This window comes from Sminthopsis crassicaudata, chromosome 1, assembly GCF_048593235.1.
Source record: "Sminthopsis crassicaudata isolate SCR6 chromosome 1, ASM4859323v1, whole genome shotgun sequence".
Taxonomy (NCBI): Eukaryota; Metazoa; Chordata; class Mammalia; order Dasyuromorphia; family Dasyuridae; genus Sminthopsis; species Sminthopsis crassicaudata.
The window spans coordinates 743,475,682-743,500,870 of record NC_133617.1 but is presented as its reverse complement, the minus strand read 5'-3'; the positions used below and the strand labels follow the sequence as shown (position 1 = coordinate 743,500,870).

The 25,189-nt window shown below is 43.0% G+C and overlaps 1 protein-coding gene across 13 annotated transcripts in view; it reads right to left on the bottom strand.

Annotated features, from left to right (window-relative positions):
• Positions 1-25,189, bottom strand: part of LRRFIP2 (LRR binding FLII interacting protein 2) — a 92,594-nt gene that overhangs the window by 55,137 nt on the left and 12,268 nt on the right. For 10 of the 13 annotated variants that reach the window (XM_074284378.1, XM_074284366.1, XM_074284365.1 and 7 more), the window contains exon 2: positions 3,017-3,169. In XM_074284378.1, the coding sequence (XP_074140479.1) occupies positions 3,017-3,106 (90 nt within the window). In that variant the 5' untranslated portion in view covers positions 3,107-3,169. Of the gene's footprint in view, positions 1-3,016; positions 3,170-6,637; positions 6,725-25,189 lie in introns of those variants that run through there. The other 3 variants (XM_074284368.1, XM_074284371.1, XM_074284377.1) reach the window with 3 other exon arrangements.

Sequence of the window (25,189 nt, the reverse complement as noted above, 5' to 3'; positions counted from 1 at the left end):
GGTGCTCCAAGCACTAACCCTATCAGTAGTGTCAGATGCTACTGACCACAGGAAAAGCGAGTGGGAGGAAGACTATGGAGCAATGAAATGTTAAGATAAGGAATTAGCCTTTGAAACTAAAGTCTGCTGAATAAAGAAATGACATAAGAAAAGTAAATGATGAAATTAAATGGCCATCGAACTGATTCCCACAAAGCAGGAAGCCCAGGACACACACACACACACACACACACACACACACACAATTTACAAGTGTTTGTTAAGCACACTGTCCCTGAAGATACAAAATGCACTTTTTGGAAACGATTCCTAGTCCAACTGGTAAACACTTGCACGTACACCAAACAACCGCGCACAGAACACACGAAGTCCTCGCAAGGTTGTTCACCATCCACTGGCCACTGACTGACTGAAAGAATGAGGGATTCCATGATGCTGAGCAAAGGGAGCGGCCTATTCCAGGTGTGGGAGAGGACGTGCTCACGGGGCTCACGGAGCAGCTCCGTGCTTGTATGATAACCAGATCTGAGCCTCTCCCGTTACAAAGGAGCCTTTGTGCCAGGCTGCTCGAGGCGGTCGGGGCCCAGCCGGGGCTCCACAGATAAAACAAAAGCAGACACACCAGCTGCGGGGACACCCTGTGTGAAGTTCCTCACACCTCCACCAACGTCACAGGCACCCGGGCCTGATTTCCAGGTGGTGAGCAAGAGGCCTGGCCCTCAACCGGCATCTGCCAAGGACAAGTGCTGTGCAAACCCACCTGTCCCCTTCTGCTTGGCTGCGAGCCCAACAACTAACTCGGGGGAGGGACAGCCCCAAACCCTGGAGGCCTGAATGCTCTGGAGCTCGGTGGGGCCCCGAGAAGGATCCCAGAAAGCAACGACTCCCTGATCCTTCAGCAGAAATTTGAACAAAATAACCCTGAGTCTGCGTTAGCTTTCTGGAGAGCTATCTGAGTCTTGCTTAGGAAACAAACATGGCCAGAAATGTCCTGTAACATGCCAACACATGTACAATGTTTCTCAATGTGCTCTTCAATGCTATCCCTTCATTTAAATACAGTCTCTACAATTTAAGTGGCAGATCATTTTCCTATGGAAAATGGCGTCTGAACAGACATGACAAAGCTCAAGTTTCTAAAGGGAGGCAAGGGCAAGATGGACGAGCCACGCAAAGGCACGGAGACCAAAGATGAGAGGGGAGGGACAGGGGAAGCGATGGGAAGGCTTTTTAAAAGGGGGAAGAGGGGGAAGATTTAATTCTGGAGTAAAAAAGTAAGCTCCTGGAACTTCTCAAGCAAGCGAGTACCACAGAGGGCCTTGCACTTTCAGAAAACCAACTTGGCAGCTGTGTCAGAGGAGGCTGGAGGCCCGAGCTGGATTAGGAGGCTCCTGGCAAGGGGGAAGGTCTGAGTGAAAAGATGGGGATGAACGGTGAAAACAAAAACAGAATTGACTGCAGCTGGCGAGGGAGGAGAGGGAGGCTGATTCTGAGCTTGTAAACCCTGATGACCGGATGAATGATGATACCCTCGAGGGAGGATGGAAAGGCCGGAGGAGAGAAGAGGACCTCCAACCCTGGACTTGATGCTGACCCGGCCCCAGAGCCCCAGGAGTCACCTAAAGAGAGACAAGGAGATCCCGGAGAGTAACAGTGCAGAGGGAAAGCAGCCATGGCCAAGGACAACAGCAGGAGGGGGGACACGGGCCATGATGTGCAGGAAAGGTGCCTGAGGAGTAATCAGGGAGGAGGAAAAACCCAGAGGGAGCAGTGTCCTGAACTCCAAGGAGAGAGGAAGTGGTTACTAAGGCCAGATGCTTCAGTGGCTTGGACACACCCTGGGTTTGGGCCCAGGAAGAGAAGAAAGGTCTGACTGCCTTTTATACTGACTTCAAACTTCTCTGCAAAACAATGACAGATCCCTCTTGAATATCAACATGCTATAATAAGTGTGCTTTGCTTTACGGCTGCAATCTACAATCTCTACAAAATCAGAAATGATCAGCAGGCAGAGGACAAGAGTAATCACACAGGGGAAAAAAAAACAGTTAAAAAGAAGTGGAGGAAAGGACGTCATCAAAGAAATGTAGGCTCAAAAGAAGGTCTGCTCATGTGCTGAGCAATGGACAGGCCAAGGGTGACGCTGGGATCCACATGATTTCCAGAGGATGTGAGTAAGAGCCGGGCCCCAAGCCAAAGATCCAACCATGGAAAACTTAGGGGAGAGGGATCTGGCCGAGGCTCACCCCAGGGGGACCCCGGGAAGCCTGTAGCCCCAGGAATGTCTAGTCAGGGCAACCCCAGATACAGCTGCGTTTCCTGCTGACCGAGATCACGGCCTTCTTTAGGACATTAGCCAACACAGCCTAACAGGAGGGCGGATGGCCGCTCATTAGAGATCTCAGGGCAGGGTCTTCAGCAAGACAGGAAAGACAAAGGACGCCCAGGGCCAGGACTATGGGAATCACTTGCTGCCCAGACTCAGAAAGGGCTTCCCCCAACCATTGGCTTAAGTCCAGCTCAGAGATACGGAGTGGGAGGAGCCAGAAGTCAGTTCCCATGGGAGGACCACACTCGTGGCCCCTGGACTCAGACCCTGCAAAGGAACAAGCATTTCTGGAGCCCACACAGAACCTCTCTGATGCAACGACCAGCCTAAATTACATGAACACGGATTACTAGCTGATGTGTAAATCTGTAAATACGAAACTGCAGCCAATTAGAACAAGCACTTTAAGCAGAAAGTGAAGAGTGTAGAAAACTACCCTTCAGAGAAAGGGAGCAGCAGCTAGCACAGGCAGGTGGCCATGTTTACTCCACAGCAGCTTTCTCAGAAATGCAGGGTTAGGGATTGGCACCTGGCACAGGGGCCTGGCCCAGAGAAGCCAAAGCTTGTGCTTCCATGGAGGAGCCCTCAGCCCCCTCAGAGCTTTCTCCAGGTTAACACTCCTGCTCTCCTGACACAACAACCCCATTTGGGCAACAGCACATTGGGAAGGATTTGCAGTTCACAAACCTCTCGAGCGATGTTGCTCAAAGCTTCATCTTCCGCAGAGAAGCGGTCTTTGACTGGCGTTCTCTTCCTTCCCGACCCAGGAGTCCCCATTTTGTTTTCTTGAGTGTTGAGTGACTCTCTTAAAAACTGAGTACTGACATCAAGTTTTTAATCCTGAAAAAGAACAAAGAAATTATGAATAAGTTTTTTTCTTCATTTCTTAAGCTGACCCACTACATTTTGTTGTCTATATTTCAAAATAAAATTAACATTCTTTTCCCAGAAGCCATTTTTATTCTGATTAAATTTGTCTGCTCTGTGACAGAAACTGTCCCACAAATACAAAGAAAGAAAAGTGGCCTATATTCTACTGGAGAGACAAGGACCAGCACAGCCACGTAGACCACGTAGAGGTCAAGAGAGTTAAAAAAATGAAAGATAACTTGAGGAGGGCGGCCAGCGAGCAGTGGCAGACTTGCAGTCAGGAAGACTCATCTCCTGAGTTCGAATCCAGCCTCAGATATTTACAAGCTCTGTGACCCTGGGCAAGTCACTTGACCCTTAAAATAAGCAGAAAAAGGAAATGGCAAAGTACTCCAGTCAGTGTCTTAATCAAGAAAATCCCAAACGAGATCAGGAAGAATTGGACCCAACTGAAATAATCGACGACAACTTGAGGAAGAGGAGCTCATGGCAGAAGGCTTCCTGGAAGAGGGGGCACCCGAGCTAAAGTTGGAAGGGCTAAGATGAACAAGGTCATACTCCACATCCTTGGAAGGACAAGAGACAAGTGGAGAAGTCAGGAAATCAGTCAATGAGCACTGAGGAGCTTACCATGGATCAGGCCCACAGGGGACAAAGAGAGAATCCTAGTTCACATTTTCAGGGAGGGAGCACCATGCAAACAGCCTCATACCCACAGATGTCAACAGTGTTCCCCAGCGGGAATCTCGGAGGAAAAGTCCTGGGGGCTGGGGGTGGGACCGTAGTTGGGCTTTGAGGGAAGCGGGGGGGCAGAAGTGAGGGGCTACAGCCAGTAAAAGGGCCCAGGGAGGAGAGGGAGCACTAAGCAGAGCAAGAGCAGCTCCAGGAAGAGCAGGAACACTGAGCAGAGCAAGAGCAGCTCAGAGGCCGGCGTCATGGAGAAGAGCTGTGCACCAGAAGACTGGAAAGGGACCCAAGTTAACGGGAGCCACTGTTTAGTGAGTGGAGAGGTGAGGTGGTCAGACACTCCCGGGGAGAGCTGAGGGATGACGGAGCCATGATTGTCCAGTCGAGCGGTGCGAGGGCCTGAGGGGCTGGCAAACAGCAGATGTGGCGACCACGAGAAACGACAACCACACAGTGGGGGATGTAAAGAGTCAAGAAGGAGACCTGGGCCGCCAGCCTGGGGAGAATACGAAGAGGTGAGGCTGGGAAGAGAAGGATGAAGAGCTCCTTTGCTAATGTTGAGCCTGAGACCAGAGTGTTACTGGTCAGTCCTGTCGGACTCTTCATGGCCCCCTTGGGGTTTTCCTGGCTGAGGTGGGAGACGCTGGACTGCTCATTTCACACAGGTAGGAGAGTTAAGTGACTAGCCCCAGGCCCCACGGCTGGCTGAGGCCAGAGCTGAGCTCAGAGAGGGTCTTCCCGACTCCAGGCCCAGCGCTCTGTCCCACTGGCTGCCCAGGTCAATGTGTCCAGTAGGCAATGGGTGATGGGAGACTCGAGGTCCAGAGAGAAGTTAGCACTGGAGAAGCAGATCTAAAAGTCATGTGCACAGAGATGATAAACGAGGTCAAGAAAGTCTTTGTGGAACCAATCTGAAGGAAGCTCCAGCAGGGGAGACTGACAAGGAACAAGCAGATGGGCCTAAGGCCCCCAGAGAAGGGGAGTCCAGGAGAAGACCATGAATGGGCTGCAAAAAGGTGGAGGAGGAGGCAGACCCAGAAGAGACCATTAAACTGGGAGGCTCAGCTTGTGATCCGAGACAATCCCAAAGTTCTCATGGAGGGAAATGCTCTCTGCCTCCAGGGAAAGAATGGATGGCGGCAGAACACAGATCCAAGCACACCATTTTTCACTTCATTTTTTAATGATTTTTTTCCCTTTGGGCCTAATGACTAATATGACTGATCTGGAAATATGTTTTGCATGATTGCACATATATAATCTATATTATACTGGAGGTGAGAGAGGGGGAAAAATTGGAAGTCAGATTTTTAAAAATGTTAAAAAAAATTGTCTTGACATGGAATTGGGGGAAAATAACATATCCTCTAAAAGATCTGGCAATTAATAATGATAACTAACACACAGACAGCACCTGCCCCGGGCCACCGCACTGTGTGAAAGACTTTACAGTTATGACCTCATTTGATCCCCCACAACCACAGACACTGCCATTATTCACTTTCCATAGCTGAGGAAAGTGAAGCAAAAAGAGATCCCGTGACTTGCTGAGCCGCGCAGCTAGGAAGTATCCGAGTCTGGGCTGGAAATCAGGCCTTCGGGACTCCAGGCTCGGCACTAACCTATTGAGGCCCCTGGCTGCCACTCTATGGGGATGACATCTGGTTCAGCTGTGCCTTAGGAAGGTCATTGGGACGGTGGCCAGGCCCCACCCCCAGGTGACCCAGGCCTTGGACAGGAGTCTCTGAGTGACAGGAATCCCTCTTTAGAAGGCGGGCTGTCCACAGTGCATCAGCTTAGCCAGCCACCCTCTTTTCGTGTTCTAGTACATATACAGAAATGTGCATTTTACTTGGGATTTAACTTCAAAATTTTTAAAAGAATGTTTTGGGAAGGGAAGAGATGGAAGCAAAAGTCATCTGGAAGTTACAATAATCATTCAGTCTCACCTTTTGGTGAGGAGCTCTGGAACCCCCATAGACCCCAGAACCTGACAGTATCAGTCACCTGCTCTCTCTGGGGACCACACAGGCCAGCTCCCCAACATTCCTTGTGGCCTGGCTTCATAATCTCCTTGCAGCAACCAGGGGAGCACCGGGGAGGGTACAGAACAGAGCGGGCTGATCTCAGCTCAGAGGATGGCCCAGCTACCCAGCTCCTACCAGAGGGGGACAGGAGGTGGCCCAGAATTGAGTCTGGGGGCAGTGTGAGTGAGGGGACGAGGCCTGAGGGGGTCCAAAGGTGGAAAAGGGCACAAAGATCAAGACCCGGGCAATGACAAGGTCCTATTATTTTTTTCTGGAACACAACACCATCAGTAATCTCACTGTTTGGTTCACAACTGCCAAAAACTAGTTCTAAAATCCATTTCTATTTACAAGAATAAGGGCCATTTCCCAATTAATAAAAGGTGAAAGGTGAAAAATGAATACAGTTTTTAGAGGAAGAAATACAAGCTATCAATAGCCACATTTTAAAAATGCTTACAATCATTAACAGAAAGAGCAAATTAAAGCAATTCTCACCACCCTAAGATTGACTAAGTTGACAGAAAAAGTTGGGGGAGTATTGGGATAATAAGTATACTAATGCACTGCTATTAGAGCTGTAAATTAGTCCAACCATATTGGAAAGCAATTTGGAACTGTGCTCAAAAAGCAATAAAACACGCATACCTTCAGCTCATTGATTCTTGCTACTAGAGTTCTATTATACAGAGATCAAAGAAACAGGAAAGATACTCATACATACAAAAATATTTCCAGCAGTTCTTTTTCTCATGGCAAAGTAGTAGAAACTGAGGGATGCCCATCAATCAATTCAGGATTGGCTGAGGAAAGTATGGTACCTGATTGTGATGGAATACTATTGTGATGGAATACTACTGTGATGCAAGAAAAGATGAAAGGGATGGTTTCAGAGAAACCAGAAAAGACTTACACAAACTAATGCAAAGTAAACAGAGGAGAACCATCTACACAGCAATAGCGATATTGTAAGACAGTCAACTGCGAAAGACAGTTTATTCTGAGCAAGATGATGGAATCAATCACTGTGCCAAAGGAATTATGGTGAAATAGGCTAACCACCTCCAGATAGAGACGTGATATCAGAGAGATGAAGCATTTTTTCTTTCATTTTCTTTTTGGGAGGGACATAGATAATGCGGAAATTTGTTTTGAATAACTATACATATAATGAAAAGAGTTTTGGTGTTTCTTATCTTCTCAATGGACAGGAGAGGGAGAGACTTAAAATAAAACAAGATTTTTAAATGTATTTCTAGTCCAGACACATAGATATATTTAAGAAAGGGCATTTACCTGGGACTCTGGGATAATATGGGTCACATGATACTTTATAGAGTTGAAATGTCAATTCTTATTAAGGAATAAATAATAAGTAATAGGTTGCATAAATAGAACTAATCTGAAAATCCTATCTCTGATACAGGCTGCCTGAGGGACTATGAATTTCCTATCTTAAGTTCTCCAAGAAGCTCTCCCAGACTCTTAAGTCTGCATTGGTGGAGAGAATCTCTCTTCGGGAATATGGCTGGCTGGACAATGTAAATAAATACTTGAAGTAACTGAACTATACACTGAAGATGCTACCTAACATCAATGATCTGTATATTTAAGATACTGTTGCATATCACTGAGCTAAGGATCTTAAATTGTTTTATTTTTTCTTGAAGAAGTATCTTCTCTTTAAGAACAGGAGAGTCTTATCTGACCAGAGTCAAACAAGTCAGATCAAAGAACTTCTATTCTTTCTACGTGAAACTTGCCAGGTCCTGCTTGCTTCATGTTCAGAGTTCCCAGATGATTGAGAGGACCCATCTCAGAACAACCCACAAACAACTCAGAAATGCACAGAGAAATCCAGAGACAGAGTTTCTCAAAGGGGCTGACTCCAGCCTTCTCAGAAATACAAACTCTGCTAAGATAGATACCAAGAATGGACTGAAGCAGACTTAAGACAAGAACTCCAAAGCTACCTGAAGCCTGGGAAAGAACTCACTATTTGACAAAAACTGTTGAGAAAACAATATGGCAGAAACTAGGCATAAACCAACATCTTACATCATATACCAAGAACTAAAGTCAAAATGGCTATAAATGATGCCATAAACAAATGGTAGGAGGCCAAAGATTAGTTTATCTATCAGATCAATGGAGAAGGGAAGATTTTTTTTTTTCCCAAAACAAGAGACAGAACAATATGACATGTAAAATGGGAAAATGTGATTATATTAAATTTAAACAGTTTAACACAAACAAAATCAATGCAACCAACATTAAAAGGAAAGCAGAAAGCTGGAAAACAATTTTCACAGCAAGGATTTCTGATAAAAACTTCATTTATCAAATATATAGAAGAACTGAGTCAAATGTCTAAGAATATAAGTCATTTTTCAACTGATAGATGATTAATGGATATGAACGGCCAGTTTTCAGATGAAGAAATCAAAACTATCTATGGTCTTTTGGGAAAATGCTCTAAATCACTAATGATTTGAGAAATGTAAATTAAAACAACTCTGAGGTACCAATCCACATCTATCAGATTGGCTAATGTGACAGGAAAGGAAAAGGATAAATACTGGAGAAGATTTGGGGAAAATTAAGAAACTAATTCACTGTTAGCACAGTTGTGAACTGATCCAATTATTCTGGAGAACAATTTAAAACTATATCCAAAGAGCAATTGAACTGTGCCTTCCCTTTGGGACAGTTACTAGATCTCTATCCCAAAGAGATCTTTAAAAGGGGAAGAGAACATACACAAAAATACTTTTAACAGCTCTTTTTGTGGTAGAAAAAAAAATGGATATTGAGGGAATGCTCATCAACTGAGGAATGGCTAAACAAGAGGTGGTACGTGAATAATACTATCATATTATAAGAAATGAGGAGCGGGCAGATTTCAGAAAAATATGTAAAGACATGTACATGATCTGATGAAAAGGAAAGTCAACAGAACCAAGAGAACATTGTACACAGTGATAACAATGTGCGATGATCAACTGTGAATAAATTTAGTTCTAACGTTAGTTCTTCTAAGCAATGCAATGATCCAGGACAGTTCCAAAGAATTCATGATGGAAAATGCTATCCACTTCCAAAAAAAAAAAAAAAAACCCAAACTCATAGAGTCTGAATGTATATCCAAAATACTATTTTTACTTTTTTTTTTGTATTCATCTTTTTTTTTTTCATTTTAGTCTGTTACTGCTTTCACAACATGACTAACATGAAAATATGTTTTATATGATTGCACATTTAACAAATTACTTATCATATTTAGGAAAGGAAGGTGGGGAAGGAAGAAATTTGGAAAACAAAAAATTTTCTTCATGAATGTTAAAAATTTACTTTACATTTAATCAGATAAAATAAAACACTATTTAAAAAAAAAAAAAAGGCAGCTACAGCAGCAGCCAGGGAGCCTCCCAGGCTTTCAGCACCACCAAAAACTCATGCCTGGTTCCATCAGCAGCATGAGCCCCAGTCACCAACACCACCAACTCCAACCTCTCCCCCACCGATGGCAGTCTCCAACAAGGCTGGGCCCATTCCAAAGCTATACGGATGTCCCCAGACTGAAGGCCCTCCTGACTTCTATACCACAGTCTGGACAGCCAGGGCATCACTCTGCAGCAATTTGGAAGAAAAGAGGGTGAAAGCCAAACTCACTGCAGACTTGCAGCAGCAAAGTAAGAGAACGTCAGGGCTGGCCCTGGGGATGAAGAAATGAAAGGGCAGAGAAAATTCACTGGCCCATGTCATCTGACTCTGCCCCTCAGGTGAAAGCCCTCTAAGAACCCTTCCCTGACTCAAAGTCCGGCCCGGCCCTTCTGGTTGGGTGACTCGGCCCCTTGAGGAGGCAGCAGGATACAGAACAGGGAACAGACTGATCTCTGCCACTGAGCCTGGATGGAGTCTGGGGGAGCACTCCAGGGGCCCCCTCAATTTCCTCCTCCTGGACATGTGACCAGTCGTCTTTGCCTGCCAGGGAGATTAGGGGAGACAGAGCAAGGAGGGATGGGGAAGGCAGAGGCTGGAGCAGTGAGCCCATACTTAGAAAGGCAGGAGCCCTTAACATGAAGAATCAGGAAGGGAACTGCAACCATTTTTCCCCCTCCTCCCTGGGCTTTATCAGCTCGCTCCTGACTGGGATGACATATTCCAGAAGCCCAGCTCTGACTATTGCTGATCAGTAAACTCCAGCGAGTCCCAACTCTATCAAAGATCACAATGTGTTTTCCTGGGTTTGACGTGTCAAGTTCTTTCCCACCTGATTACCAGGACAACTGGGGTGGAAGGGTGGGTACAGTGGAGACAGAGAGGTCCAATCAGGAAAAGGCCCCCCGTGTGCAGACATATTTGCTGCGATCCTTTTGCAGTGGTGAAGGCCTGGAAGCTGAGGGGATGCCCATCCACTGTGGAACAGCTGAATAAATTATGGGACATGAAAGTAATAGAATAAGAAATGAGGAGCAGGGGCAGCTAGGTGGTGCAGTGGGAAGAGCACCACCTCCTGCCTGTGTGACCCTGAGCAAGTCACTTAACTCCAATTGCCTCAGCCAAAAAAAAAAAAAAAAGAAAGAAAGAAATGATGAGCAGAAATGCATTGATCCAAGACAATTCCAACAGACTTGGGATGGAAATGGAGACTGAATGTGGATGAAAGCCTAACATTCTCACCTTTTTTGTGTGTGATTGTCGACAGGTCCTCTCTCCCTGCCTGCCTCGGTTTCCTCCTCAGGAAAATGAGCTGGAGAAGAACGGCCAGCCACCCCAGTTTCTGTTGAAACTCACATGAAACTCACTCTCACATGGAGAGTGAGAGGAGGCTGAAGACCACCAGCTGGCGGTCTGGCTGCACATGATCTCCGGCCATTTCTAGGTAGTCCAGCCACTAACCTCCTACTGCCCGTCACCCATGATGCTTCATCCCAGCTCTCTGGGTCTTTGGCCATACTGGCCCTCATGCCTGGAAGGGCCTCCCTCGCTTTCTCCGAGGCCCAATTCCAACCCCGTCACCCAAGCTCTCTCACAAGTGTCCCCCCGCACTTTCTCTGCACACAGGGCGTGCTCACTAATGCCCGCCGACCGCCTCATCAGCCTCCGACTGCACTCTGGCACTGGCTCTCTGTCCCTTTAAAGCCTCAGCCCCTCTGTGCTGGCCTGCTGAGAATGGCTGAGGAAAAGGAAATCCCTGATGGATCCTGCCATTCAGAGAGCACTATGGAACTCTGTCCGAGCACTGCCACACTGCACACGCCCTTTGATCCAGTATCTCAACTGGGCCTTTATTCCACAGAGATCTTAGCGGAGGGAAAAGGCCCCCCGTGTGCAGACTTATTTGCTGCGATCCTTTTGCAGTGGTGAAGGCCTGGAAGCTGAGGGGATGCCCATCCACTGCGGAACAGCTGAATAAATTACGGGACATGAAATAGAATATCATATTCTTCTATAAGAAATGAGGAGCAGCGGCAGCTAGGTGGTGCAGTGGGTAGAGCACCACCTCCTGCCTGTGTGACCCTGAGCAAGTCATTAACCCCAATTGCCTCAGCAAAAAAAATAAAAAGAAAGAAATGATGAGCAGAAATACATTGATCCAAGACAATTCCAACAGACTTGGGATGGAAATGGAGACTGAATGTGGATGAAAGCCTAACATTCTCACCTTTTTTTGTTTGCTTGCTTTTTCTCTCTCATGGCTTTTCCCCTTTGGTTTTGGTTAGGCTCCATGTGCCCACAGGCACGGCAGGGGAGGGGCCCCACGGGGCAATGCCTCCATGACCCCAGCCTGAGTAGCAGGAGGGCTCCCATTCCACTCCTCCCATGAGTCATCTAGAACTCCGGCCAACAGGAACACACAAAACCAAAGGGCCCAGAAGCAGCCTTCTGGCAGTGTGGAGCCATGGGACTCAAAGACCCCTGTGGGGGGTGGGGGGGAATAGGTTAACAACAATAGGACAGAAGGCAAAAGGGATGCAGGGACAGACTCTGAGGTCCCTGCACCCCCAAGTCAGAGGCAGCAGCCCCAGCAGACTCAGGAGTCCTGGCGTCCCTGAGCTCCGCTCCCCTCTCCTTCCCCTAGCTCCTCTTGGCAGCTCTTTCTCCTGGTTTCATCACGTTCTGGTTCACTTGAGCCTAGGGATGAGGGAAAGAAGGAGCAGAACAGGGCAGGACTCATTGATCTGAATCTTTTTCTAAATTTAAAAAGGACAAACTGCCAAGATATCATTACAATGAGTCACTAAGGGTTTTTCAGAGAAGTCTGTCCTATGGAATCTGGCCACGCTGAAACTCCAGATGACTTCAGGGCAGCGGAATTTTCTTGATTAAGGGTAAATAAGAGGAAATTATTTTCCCCACACCTCCGTCTCCCACAAAAGCAGTTTCTCCCGGGATAGTTAAAAGCCGTCCCATCTCATCTGACACCACCTCCGGTCGCCATGGAGCTGCCTTTCTGTTTGTTTACCAGAAGAAAGACAGTTCACTCCTCTGCCAGGAAAAGAAGGGGCTTGGACAGAATGAGTCCAGAACACATTTCCCTGAATAAGCAGAAACGGCTGGGCCCCAGATACCGAACAAGACAATTCCTAAAAAGAGTCTGTAAAAGCCTCCGGTTTTCTGGTCCCCAGCAGCCTTCAGTGGGCCTCCCAGCATCGTCAAAGAGACATCAGCAACACCGGGAAGAATGGCTGTTACAGAGTGTGGACAAACGGGTCCCGAGGTCACAGAGCAGCACAGCCCAGTTTATTTTCCAAGCGAGATAACTTAAAATGTCCACATTCCTGCCTTTCAACAACAGGTCAAGATAACTTTGCAAAATTCTAACACCCCAAGACCCCAGAAAAGAACAGAGATTGTCTTGTCCAATAGCCATCGCCTCATCTTAAAGCTAAATAAATCGAGGCCCGGGGAGAACCTTGTCCAAAGTTATTCTCAAAGCAAATGGCAGAGACTGAATTTCAAACCCACACTGGTTCTTTCCTTCCAAATTCAACACTCTTTCCATTACATGAAAATCTCTCTGATCTCTCCCCTCTACTGAGTAACCATTTTTATCGGTAACTTTGATAAAGGCATAGATGGACGATCAAATTTGTAGTTTACAAAAAAAAGGTCGGGAAGGATAGCTGACACAGGGCATGACAGAGAATCCCCAAAGATTTCCACAGTCTAAAACGATTAGCTGAATTTAAAGATTACACTTCACAGAGAGGATGGTAAATGCAAAAAATCAGTTTTACAAATACAAGATGAGGAAGGCAAGGCTAGACAGTTCATCTGAAGCAGATCTGGGGGTTCAAGAAGGCTGGAAGCAAATATTCATTAACCAACAGTGAAATAACCATAGTGTTCTCGGGTTGCTTGGGGAGAGATCTGCCACCTAGGGTGGGAAAGGTGCCCAACTCTCTGTCCTGGACGCCACATCTTATACATCTTATATGAAGGATCTCAAGTTACGCCACATAAAGATTTACTGAAAGCCTGGAGGAGGCTCCACGGGAACACGAATGCAACCATCACACACCGGAAGGGCAATCAGCAGGGCCATACTTGACCCACTAGGGAAGAGAGGTAAAAGGTAACAAGGATAGAGGTAAAAAAAACTAGCCCATGAGCACAGTATATCCCCTACCCCACCAAAAGAGAACAGAAGGAGTTCATGAGCACCCGCAGTCTCCACTTCTCTCCCACTCAGGGAAGCGTGGCCCTGCTAAAGACTCTGTGAAATCAAATATTTCTACACAAAGGGCTCTTGAGTCAAAGGTCCACTGCATGAAGGTCTGCATAGACTCAAATCCCACCTCAGACACTCCCTATTGGGTAACTGGGCAAGGCCCCTAACCGTGGCTGCCTCAGCTTTCTCACCTGTAAAACGAGCTGGAAGAAGAAATGGCCGACCACCCCCAAGGAAGCCATGAAGAGTCAGACAAGACTCAAAACCATTCCATGACGTTCTTCCCAATGTAATCCTTAGACATGGTCACTTCTCCCCATGTATCTGCAGTTTATCAGTCAACTCTTTAAAAACCTCTCATCTAATGACAGCAACAGAACTGCCTCTGCTCTCCTCCAGCTCCTGGGGGGATTCTGCTATTCCTTCTAACGGCCTAATTAAAGGAATGTTTGTGAGTTTCAAAATGGGTCAGTTTTGAGGACACAAAAAAAAGGCCACAAAGTGGTCCTGCCCAGGACCTTACAAACGCCCCCCCCCACCAGTCCAGAATAGAAAAGATCCCCCAAAGGGCAGGTCTTTGGCCTCCAGAAAAAGGGCCCTTCAGTAGAACTAGACAGGGTCCTAATAGCAGCTCGTTTTGTTCTCAATATAGCCCAGCATTTTCTTGGGGCCCACCTGGGCTGGCTGGTGATTGCTGCTCCTTTACATCCCTGGGCACCGGGCCCAGCCCTGACTTCAGAATGAGCAGGAGGCTCTCCACCTGGCAAGGGCCTCGGTTTCCTTGGCTGTAATATGATGGGGAATCAGACAACCTCTAGGGTTTCTTCCAGCTCCTCCATTTTAAGATCCTCAATTGTTTGCTGAGAGGAGACAGAGCTCTCCTACCTTATGCATACTTAAGTATTAGATCCACATAACAGTCAACAAATCAACAAATACCTTAGAATACTGCAATTTCCAGCTCCAGTTGATCAATGATGGACAGAATCAGCTACACCCAGAGAAGGAACACTGGGAATTGAGTGTAAACTGTTTGCACTATTGTCTTTCTACCCAGGTTACTTTTACCTTTGAAATCCAATTCTTACCATGCAACAAGAAATTCAGTTTTACACACATATATTGTATCTAGGATATACTGTAATACATTTAACATGTATGGGATTGCCTGTCATCTAGGGGAGGGAAGGGAAAATTTGGAAAAGAAGTGAGTACAAGGGATAATGTTGTAAAAAAATTACCCATGCAGGAGGCAGCTAGGTGGCAAAGTGGATAGAGTACCAGCCCTGAATTCAGAAGGACCCGAGTTCAAATCTGGTCTCAGACACTTAACACTTCCTAGCTGTGTGACCCTGGGCAAGTCACTTAACCCCAGCCTATTAAAAAAAAAAAAAGAAAAAGAAAGAAAGAAAAAAAAAAATTAGCCATGCATATGTACTGTCAAAAATATATATATATAATTATTAAAAAAAAATACTGCAATTTCCCCCATTACCTTCAGGGATTTCATGGCCTACAAGCAAGAAGTACAAGTATTCTGAAAAATAAATAACAAACTCCTTTGTCTGAGAATCTTAATGCTTCTTGCAGAAAAGAACTAAAACCTTAAAAAATAAGTTTAAGAAAAGCTTCTGGGCATATAACTTTAAAATATCTTTTTAAAAAGAGACATAGATTTTTATGCCTTGTCTTCCATGTTGTCCACCACAGGAGGATTTCAGCTTTAGTCAATACATACTCTAAATGATCTCAACCAATGCAGAAGGAATCTAAAAAACAGGCAGCTGAGAAGACAGACTTCTGGGATTCAACAGGCCCCAAAGCCAGTTTCTCATCTCTGCCCCAAAGGTTCCCCTTTGTGTGGAAAGCCTCACCTTCCTGTCAGGCAGGCTCATAGGTTCTGACACAGCCGACAGCTACCCCAGCTCCGTGGTCAGCACCTCACCTCTCCTCTCCGCTGATCCAGCTCCCACCTGAGTCAGGCCCTCTCTTAAGTGAAAGTTACAATAAAGATCTTCTCATCTATGCTCCTGACTCAAACTTTTCCCTATCAGTCCATCTTAGACACTGTGGCTAAAATGGTTTTTCCTTCAGCACAAATAGGTTACTCTAGGATAAAATGTGAATTCTTGGTTTTCCTCTTGTAGTCCTTCCTGACCCCAAGACCATGACTCCCCTGCACTCACACGGTGGCCCCGTTCTGCCGGCCTTCCCTCTGCTCCTCAGGCACAAACAACATTCCATCTCCCAGTCATACTCTGCTTTCCCTTCCCTCCTCACAGAAGTGCTTTCTTATTTCAATCACTGCCATCCACATTAAGCCTTTCCTAATTCCCACAGCCTCTAAGCCCTCTTGATTTGCATTCATTTGACACATATATATGTATGTGGGTGAGTATATCTATTTGATTATTACATAGGGATTTTTCATCCTTTATATTTGTATCTCCATTGCTCTGCATATTATAGGCACTTAATTAATGCTTACTGGCTCACTGTGAACATGGGGAAATGTTTGAAAATTAAATATAATTAAAAAACAAAACAACTTTGTTGGGATGTGTAATTATCATCAACAACTCCTGAATAAAAAGATATACCTAACACAGTGCCCAGTATAAAGCCGGCCCCTACAAATGCTTGTGGACTGACTAAATGTATGAATAAATAATGAGAAAGAAACCATGCGCTGATGAGAGTCAGGTGTAGAAATGAGTGAGGAAAAGAATGAAATAAAGAAAAAAGCAGAAAACAAGTAGACCTGGCCAAAAGAAAAAAAGGAGGAACCTGAAAATCCAATCCCAAACTCCAAAGGTCAAGCCAATCTAGCAGCAAAAACTATTTTTAGCCTCATGGAAAACTGATCCGAGAGGGAGGTGCTGAGGGACAACAGGCAAGCTACTACACTGTTGGTGGAGCTGAGAGCTGGTACAGCTGTTTAGAAAACAACTAAGAATTATGTAAGAAAATTAAACTGCTCGTGCCCTTTGGCCCTCACCCCAGCACCGAGCAGACCCCCCCCCCCAAAGTGTTCCTGCCACTGAGGCCAGCCAAACAACAAAGATAATGTGACTGAGCTCAATTTGTGGAAAGACAAAGGGAGAGGATTCCAGGAAGCACAGAAATCTCTGTGAACAAGGCCACAAAGTGAAGAGACTACAATAAAGTAAACGTGGGCCCAGAGGGCCGCTGATGACTGAGGCAGAAGAGAAAGGAAATGAGAAGGAAATCAGCAGTTGTTCTTATATGCCAAGAATTAGGCTAAGGGTCTATAAATATCTTAATTGACCTCCATAAAATCCTGGGAGGCAGGTGACATTCTTACTTCCATTTTACAGATGAGGAGACTGAGGCAGTCAACAGTGAAGTGACTGGCCCAGAGTCACACAGCTAGTCCATGTCTGGGGTCAGATTTGAACTCTCCATCTTCCTGACTCCTGGCCCCACCCTTTGTACCACCTGGCTGCCTCATACACTAAAAGCACAAGTAAAACTTTAAAAGATATAGAGGGTATCACATACAAAACCTGCACAAGTCTTTCTGTGGATGCCCTTGAGGATATGATGGAATCTTGACCAGCCTGGTCCTGGACTCAATGGAACAGGATGAAATTCAACCGAAGAACAAATGCCAAGGGATGGTAGGGAGGTGTCAGATGGCAGCTGCTCTGAAAACGATCTTGGGGTATCAGTGGCCTGTCGGTGAGCAGCGAGTCAGCCCCGTGAGGTACAGCAGGCTCCCAAGCCGAGGTTCTCTCAGAGAGGCAGAGCTTCCAGGGAGGAATGGAGAGGAGAGTTCTGGTTTCAGTTTGGGCCATAACAGCCTAAGGAAAATGAGAAGCCAGGGGTGTCCAGAGAAGGGCCTGAGTCCAGGTCACGAGAGACCAGCTGAAGAAACTAGGGAGAGTCAGCCTGGAGAAGAGACAGCTGGGGCCCGAGAGCCCTCTTCAAGGATGTGACCAAACGAGGGGGATCCCCTTTGTTCTCAAAGCACAGAACCAGGAGTGAGAGAGAAGCTGTCCCTGGAGGCTTGATGTCAGGAAAAGCTCCCTAACTCTCAGAGCCCCCCAAAGAGGAACAGGATGCCCCCCCCAATATTCAATCACCCCTCCTTGGAGAAGAGACGTCTACTTGGCAGGTTATAGGAGGGATTCCCTTCACATAGGGCTGGATTTCCTGGACCTTGGGTCCCTTCCGATGCTCAGACTTTATGATTCTGAGAAGGGAGGACTCAAGAGGGCCAGAACCCAGCAATGGGGAACAATGTAGATTAATGGACAGATGTCAAGGAGAGGGGGAGCAGTCCTAATAGGATACCAAAGAGCTAACAGGCCAGGATGTTTCCTGATGTCCTCAAGGAATATGTTTATCAAATTTTCAAGTATTATGAGACCAGAACAGAAAACCAATCTACTGCATAACCAAATAAGAAAATCAAATTTCTTTCTAGGCAAGATGGGGAAGAGCAAAAGGGTAAAAAGGGGCCAGGTCACTCAATTCCCTGTTGAAAAGCAATAGGAAAAATAAATTTTTTTTTTTTAAAGAAAAGCAGATAAAATTTAATAGAGAAAAAAATGGATGGAGGAAAGTACCACTGGAATAGTGCACATCACCATCCCCCCCACAAAAAAATGAGCAGAATGAACTAGATGATAAATCTATGATCCCACGACTGCAGAATATCAATGAAAAAAATTCTAAATACAACTTGGTGAAAAGCAAAGAATGCTAGGCTTGGAGTCAGAAGTCACAGCTTCAAATCCCACTGATAATGGATATGACCTTGAACAGGTCAAGTAACCTCTCTGTATCTCAGTTTCCTCAATTTTAAGATAAGGATTTGGACTCTTGGCTTCTAACATGCCTTCTGACTCTGGAAATCTATGAATCTGTGGTGTTCAGTCACATAAGGCACCCTCAAATGAATAAAATTCATACAAATCAATGACCCAAGTAAAAAAACCTCACAGAAGCAGAGAAAATGCCTTAGAAGTTATGAAATCTTATATACAGAAATGAACTTAATGTTAATAATTAGTTATATTAACATTTAAATAAAGCTTCTAGTCAAGAATATTTTTAAAATAATATACCCAAAATTAGCAATGGTAAGAAAAATCACAAATGGAAATCAAAAATAAAATGTATTAAAATGTTTATAAATTATATAAATTTATAAATCTATAAAGCTAGAATTAGAAGGTTCTTGCAAAAAAGTAATGAGAGGAAAATCAAAATGGAGAACAAATAGAATAAGAGAAGCGTCAAAAAGAATAAGCCATGAAGAGAATTCAACTCCTGAGAGATGGACAGAATCTATCCCTCATCTAGAAAAAAGATAAATACAGAACTTCAGAATTAACAAAAACAGAACAATTTACAAACAGAAGCCCCAGGAGCTTGCCTTTATCCACCAGAACCTGAGTTCCACATTTAGGAATGTGCATTTATGAGGGCTTACTTGGTTCTAGACACATTGCTAAATGTTAAGGGAACACAAAGAAAGGCAAAGTGAAGCTCTTATTTTTGATTCAAAAGGAATTCAGAGTTAAAGAATCTATCCATTTCACCTTTTTTGCTGTTTGCTTGCTTTTCTTTTCTCTTTTTTTTCTCCCTTTTTGATCTGATTTCTGCAGCATGATAGATGAGGAATTCTATTTAGAATATGTTTAACTTGCATATGTTTAACTTATAATGGATTACTTGCTGTCTAGGGGAGGAGGTGGGAGAAAGGAAGGGAGAAAAATAAAGATTTTGTTGAAAACTATCTTTGCATATATTTTGAAAATAAAAAAGCTATTATCAAAAAAAAAAAAAGAACTTATACAATCTTTTTTGTTTGTTTGTTTTCTTAATAAATACAACCAAGGCATATAGAAGAGAAAATGAAAGATACTATTAAATTCTGGCCACACCAAACAACTAGCTACCGGCCCAGCTGAGTCCCCATTTCTTAATCTAGATCTGATTGCTCTTGATCTAGATTGCATGCAAGAACTATGCATGCAACAAGTTACTCCTTTGAATTCCACAACTCAACCCACCCAAGCTATCTAGCAGGCTGCAGACCTGGGTAGCACATTTTATCCAGTCCTTCCCCAAAAAATCACCACCACCTGCCCTAGAGCTACACTTACACTTGTCCCCTGACCCTTTCCACCTCTTATTCGGGGAACAGCTATCATTCTTCCCCCTCCTCCCAACCCATTGCTCCTTAAAAGGCAAAACCAAGTGCTTTCCCCATGGCTCTCCTCACAATCCCTCCCAATAACAACTCACTAACTAGACCAAGTCCCCCTTTTCTGGTCTCCACTCCCTGTCTCTCCCACTTAGAATTCTTTTCTTTATGAGGGCCCCAGATTGTCTTATTCTTATTCTTAAATCCTAATGTTTAAAACAATTGTCTGGCCCACAGTGATAGTTATTGGGATTTTAAAAAATTATTCATTCAATATTTTGTGATACTATGAATAAAAAGTTTCCATGTATTGATTAGAAAAAGGAAAGAAGAAAATCAAACTGTTAGTATCAAAAAATGAAAAAGGAAAACTTTTTACCAATGAAGAAAGAGGAAATTAGAGCAATAATTAGAAGCTATTTTGCCCAATTGTATGCCCACAAATCTGATCATCTAAGTGAAAAGGATGAATACTTACAATATAATACTTACAAAAATAAAGACTGCCCAGATTAAAAAGGAGGAAATAAATTACTTAAATAGTCCCACTTTAAAAAAAGAAATTGAACAAGCTATTAATTAGCTCCCTAAGAAAAAAATCTCCAGGGCCAGATAGATTTACATGTGAATTCTACCAAACACTTAAAGAACAATTAATTCCAATACTATGCAAACTATATGGAAAAACAGGGAAAGAAGGAGTACTACCAAATTCTTTTTATGACACTGACAGGATGTTGATACTTAAACCAGGTAGGGTCAAAACAGAGAAAGAAAATTATAGACAAATTTCCCTAATGAATATCGATGCAAAAATCTTAAATAAAATATCAGCAAAGAAATTATAGTAAGTCATCCCCAGGATAATACACCATGACCAAGTAGGATTTATACCAGAAATACAGAGCTGGTTCAATATTAGGAAAATTATTAGTGTAACATAAACCAGAGGATTATCTCAATAGAGGCAGAAAAAGCAGTTGACAAAATCCAACATCCATTCCTATTAAAAACACTAAAGAATACAGAAATAAATGGAGTTTTTCTTAAAATGATCAATAGCATCTATTTAAACCATTAGGAAGCGTCAGATATAATGGGGATAAACTAGAACCATTCCTAATAAGATTAGGGATGAAACAAGATTTTTCACCATTACTATCCAATATTGTATAAGAAATGTTAGTTTTGCATTAAGAGAAGAAAAAGAAATTAAAAGAATTAAAGTAGGTAATGAAACCAAATTATCATTCTTTGTAGATGATATAATAGTATACTTAGAGAATCCTAGAGAATCAACTAAAAAAACTACTAAAAACAATTCATAACTTTAGCAAAGTTGCAGGATACAAAATAAATCCACATCAATCACTAGCATTTTTATGTTACCAACAAAGTCCAGGAGCAAGAAGAGATAAGAGACATTCCATTTAAAATAACTGTAGATAATAGAAAACATTTGAATCTAACTGCCAAGACAAAGTCTGGAATTATAGGAACACAATTACAAATCACTTTCCCACAAATAAAATCAGATCTAATCCATTGGAAAAGTATCAAGTGCTCATGGATAGGTCGAGATATAATAATAAAAATGACAATACTACCTAAATTAATCTATTTATTCAGTGCCATAACAAAAAAACTACCAAGAAATTATTTCACACAGAAAAAAAAATCAAGTTTGATGTCTTAATAAAGTTCATCTGGAAGAACAAAAGGTCAAGAATTTCAAGGGAATTAATGAAAAAAAAATGCAAAGGAAGGTAGCCTACCTGTACCAAAATTAAAACTATATTATAAAGTAGCAGTCATCAAAATCATTTGCTACTGGCTAGGAAATAAGAGTAGTTGATCAATGGGATAGGTTAGGTTCACAAGATACAATAGTCAATGACTATAATAATTTAGTATTGGATAAGCACAAAGACCACACCAGCTTCTGGGATAAGAACTCACTATTTGACAAAAATTGCTGGGAAAACTGGAAACTAGTATGGCAGAAACTAGGCAGAAACCACACCTAACACCCTATATCAAGATAAGGTCAAAATAATTTAATGATTTAGACATAAAGTGATATAAGCTAATTAGAAGAACAAAGGATATTCTACCTCTCAGATCTATGGAGAAAGAAGGAATTTATGACTAAAGAAGAACTGAATTATATTATATAAAGTTAAAAAGATTTTGTACAACCAAATCAATGCAGACAAGATTAGAAGGGAAGCAATAAACTGGGGGAAAAATTTTATATTCAAGGGTTCTGATAAAGGCCTCATTTCTAAAATATATAGTTTTGTCTCAGATTTCTAAGAATTCAAACCATTCTCCAACTGATAAATGGTCAAAGGATATGAATGGACAATTTTCAGATGAAGAAATTGAAACCATTTCTAGTCATATGAAAAGGTCTCCAAATCACTATCGAATAGAGAAATGCAAATTAAGACAACTCTGAGACACCACTACACACCTCTCAGATTGGCTAACATGACAGGAAATGATAATGACCAATGTTGGAAGGGATGTGTAAAACTGGGACACTGATTCATTGTTGGAATTGTGAATGGATCCAACCATTCTGGAGAGCAATATGAACTATGCCCAAAGGGCCATCAAACTGTGCACACCCTTTGATCCAGCAGTACATCTATTGGGTCTGTATCCCAAAGAGATCTTAAAGGAGGGAAAGGAACCCATATGTGCAAAAATGTTTGTGGCAACTCTTTTTGTAGTGGCTAAAAACTGAAAATTGAATGGATGCCCTTCAATGGGAGAATGGCTGAATAAGTTGCGGTATACGAATGTGATGGAATATTATAGTTCTGTAAGAAACAATCAGCAGAAAACTCGGAACAGAAAGGAGTACAAGGGATAATGTTGTAAAAAAAAAAAAAAACTACCTATACATATGTACTGTCAAAGAAAATGTTATAATTATAAAAATTAGTTTTAAAAAATGTTCAAAAAAAAAAAAAAAAAAAAAAGAAACAATCAGCAGGATAATTTCAGAGAGACCTGGAGTCAGAAACTGACATTCATTGATGCTGAGTGAAGTGAGCAGAACCAGAAGATTATACCCAGCAACAAGACTATATACAACAATCAAATCTGATGGACATGGCTCTCTTCAACAATGAGATGATTCAGACCAGTTCCAATGATCTTTGAAGAAGAGAGCCATCTATACCCAGAGAGAGGACCCTGGGAACTGAGTGTGGATCACACTTTTCACTTTCTTGTTATTTGCTTGCTTTTTGTTTTCTTTCTCATTTTTTCCCTTTCTGATTTGATTTTTCTTGTGCAACATGATAAATGTGGAAATATGTATAGAAGGGCAACTAGGTACTGTAGTGGATAGAGCACTAGCCCTGAAGTCAGGAGGACCAGAGTTCATATCTGATCTCAGACACCTAATACTTCCTGGCTGTGTGACCCTGGGCAAATACCTGGAGGAGAAGGAAGAGAGAAAAAGGAGGCCGACTGGTCTGGTCATTAGGGGCGGTTGGTAACTCTGGAGGAAGCTGTTTCAGTCAAGAGAACCCAAAGAGCAATGGCCAAGATCCAAGCAAAGATCAATAATGTGATTGAAAACGAAAATGCAACTGAAGTAAATGAAATTGAGAGCCGATTATGCTAAAGAGGCCAGCAAAATAAATGGGCAGCCCTCTTCAGGGACAAGAGTGAGAACCCAGACGATCAGACTGAGAAGAAAGGAAGGCAGCAGGACAAGGACACAGAGGACACCGCAGAGATGGAAAAAACAAAAGTGTCAAACTAAACTTACCCCAAACGAGGGCATCTCCTAAGAACAAGTAAACAAAGAAACAAAGAAAAAAAAAATCAAGAAATCATGAAACTACTGCCCACATACTGAAGTAAAAGTATACTCTGGATACATCAATAGGCCAGTCACCTTAATGTAGACAAAGCCTCCCCCCCGCCCATGCTCTTATCCTGTCATATCTCATCCACAGCAGATTTTTTTTCTTTTTAAATTAAAAGTTTATCTATTTATCAGTATGCTATATTTTACTTTTGATTTGACCCATAAAACAATGCTTGTGATGGAAAGAATCATCAGCATTCAGAAAGAGAACTATGGGGACTGAATGTGGAACACAACATAATATTTTCACTTTTATTGTTGTTTGCTTACTTTTTTCTCATTCTTTTATTCTTTTTGATCTGATTTTTGTGTGGAATATGATAAATGTGGAAATATGTATAGAAAAACTGCATGTTTAACATATTTTGGATTACTTGCTGTCTAGGGGAGGGATGGGAGAAGGGAGGGAGAAAAATCTGGAATACAAGGTTTTGCAAGGATAAATATTGAAAACTATCTTCACATGTATTTTGATAATAAAAAGCTATTATTAAAAAAATTATCCATCAGAACCAAAGATGCCTCGATAACAGGAAAGCAATACAAGATAGACCACGAGAAAAAATTAGATGATCTTATCATTATATTCACAAAGGCCTTCAATAAAACCCAACATTCCCTTGTCTTTTTAATTATTTTTTGTTAGTCTGACCCTCACAAATGCCATACATGAACATTTTTATTTTAAAATAAGAATATAAAAGGAGGGTAAAATCTGCTTATCTTCTTCCCTCTTGTATTTTGAATGCTTCCCTACCATTATTTTCTCTTCTGTGGGAAAGGGCATTGCTATCACTAACCTCCCCCTGCCAACCAGGCCCCGATCCTCCACTATGTGTGTGTGTGTGTATAGATATACATAAAATCCTTCCCTTTGAAAGCAAAACAAATCTACCCATTGGCCATCTGTGCAAATGCGTTTCTCATTCCATACCCCTGGTCTAACACCACTTCTGGAGGTGAGAAGCAGGCTATACCTGGTCATCTGGAGTCTTAGAAGGCTATTTCCTAAGTCTTGCAAAGCTGCTTCTGTTTTTTGTTGGGTTTTTTTTTTTTGGGGGGGGGGGATAAGCTGTTCTCCAATTTCTTACTCTGCAGAATCAGGAACCACCTTTCATAGTTCACAAAGATTCCATCAATTCACATCATTTGCTCAGTCATGGGCAGACACCCTCTGAGTGCCTACTTCACTACAACAAAAAGTACTATTTGATGATTTTTTTACATATGGGTTCTTGCCCTAATTATCCAATCTCTTTGGGGACAGATGCTGGTAGTGGTACCGATAGATCAAAAACAGTTTGTCTTTTACCTCTCTCACCTGATGGGTGTGAGATAGAACCTCAGTTATTTGTTTTTATTTTGTTAATGATCTGGAGCATTTTGATAGTGGATAGCTAATAGCCAGCATTTATATAGTACTTCCTATGTGCCAGGAACCATGCTAAGAGCTTTACAAATACCGTCTCCTTTGATCCTAACAGTAACAACAAAGGTTATGTGGTGGTGCAGCCAATAAATGTCGGAA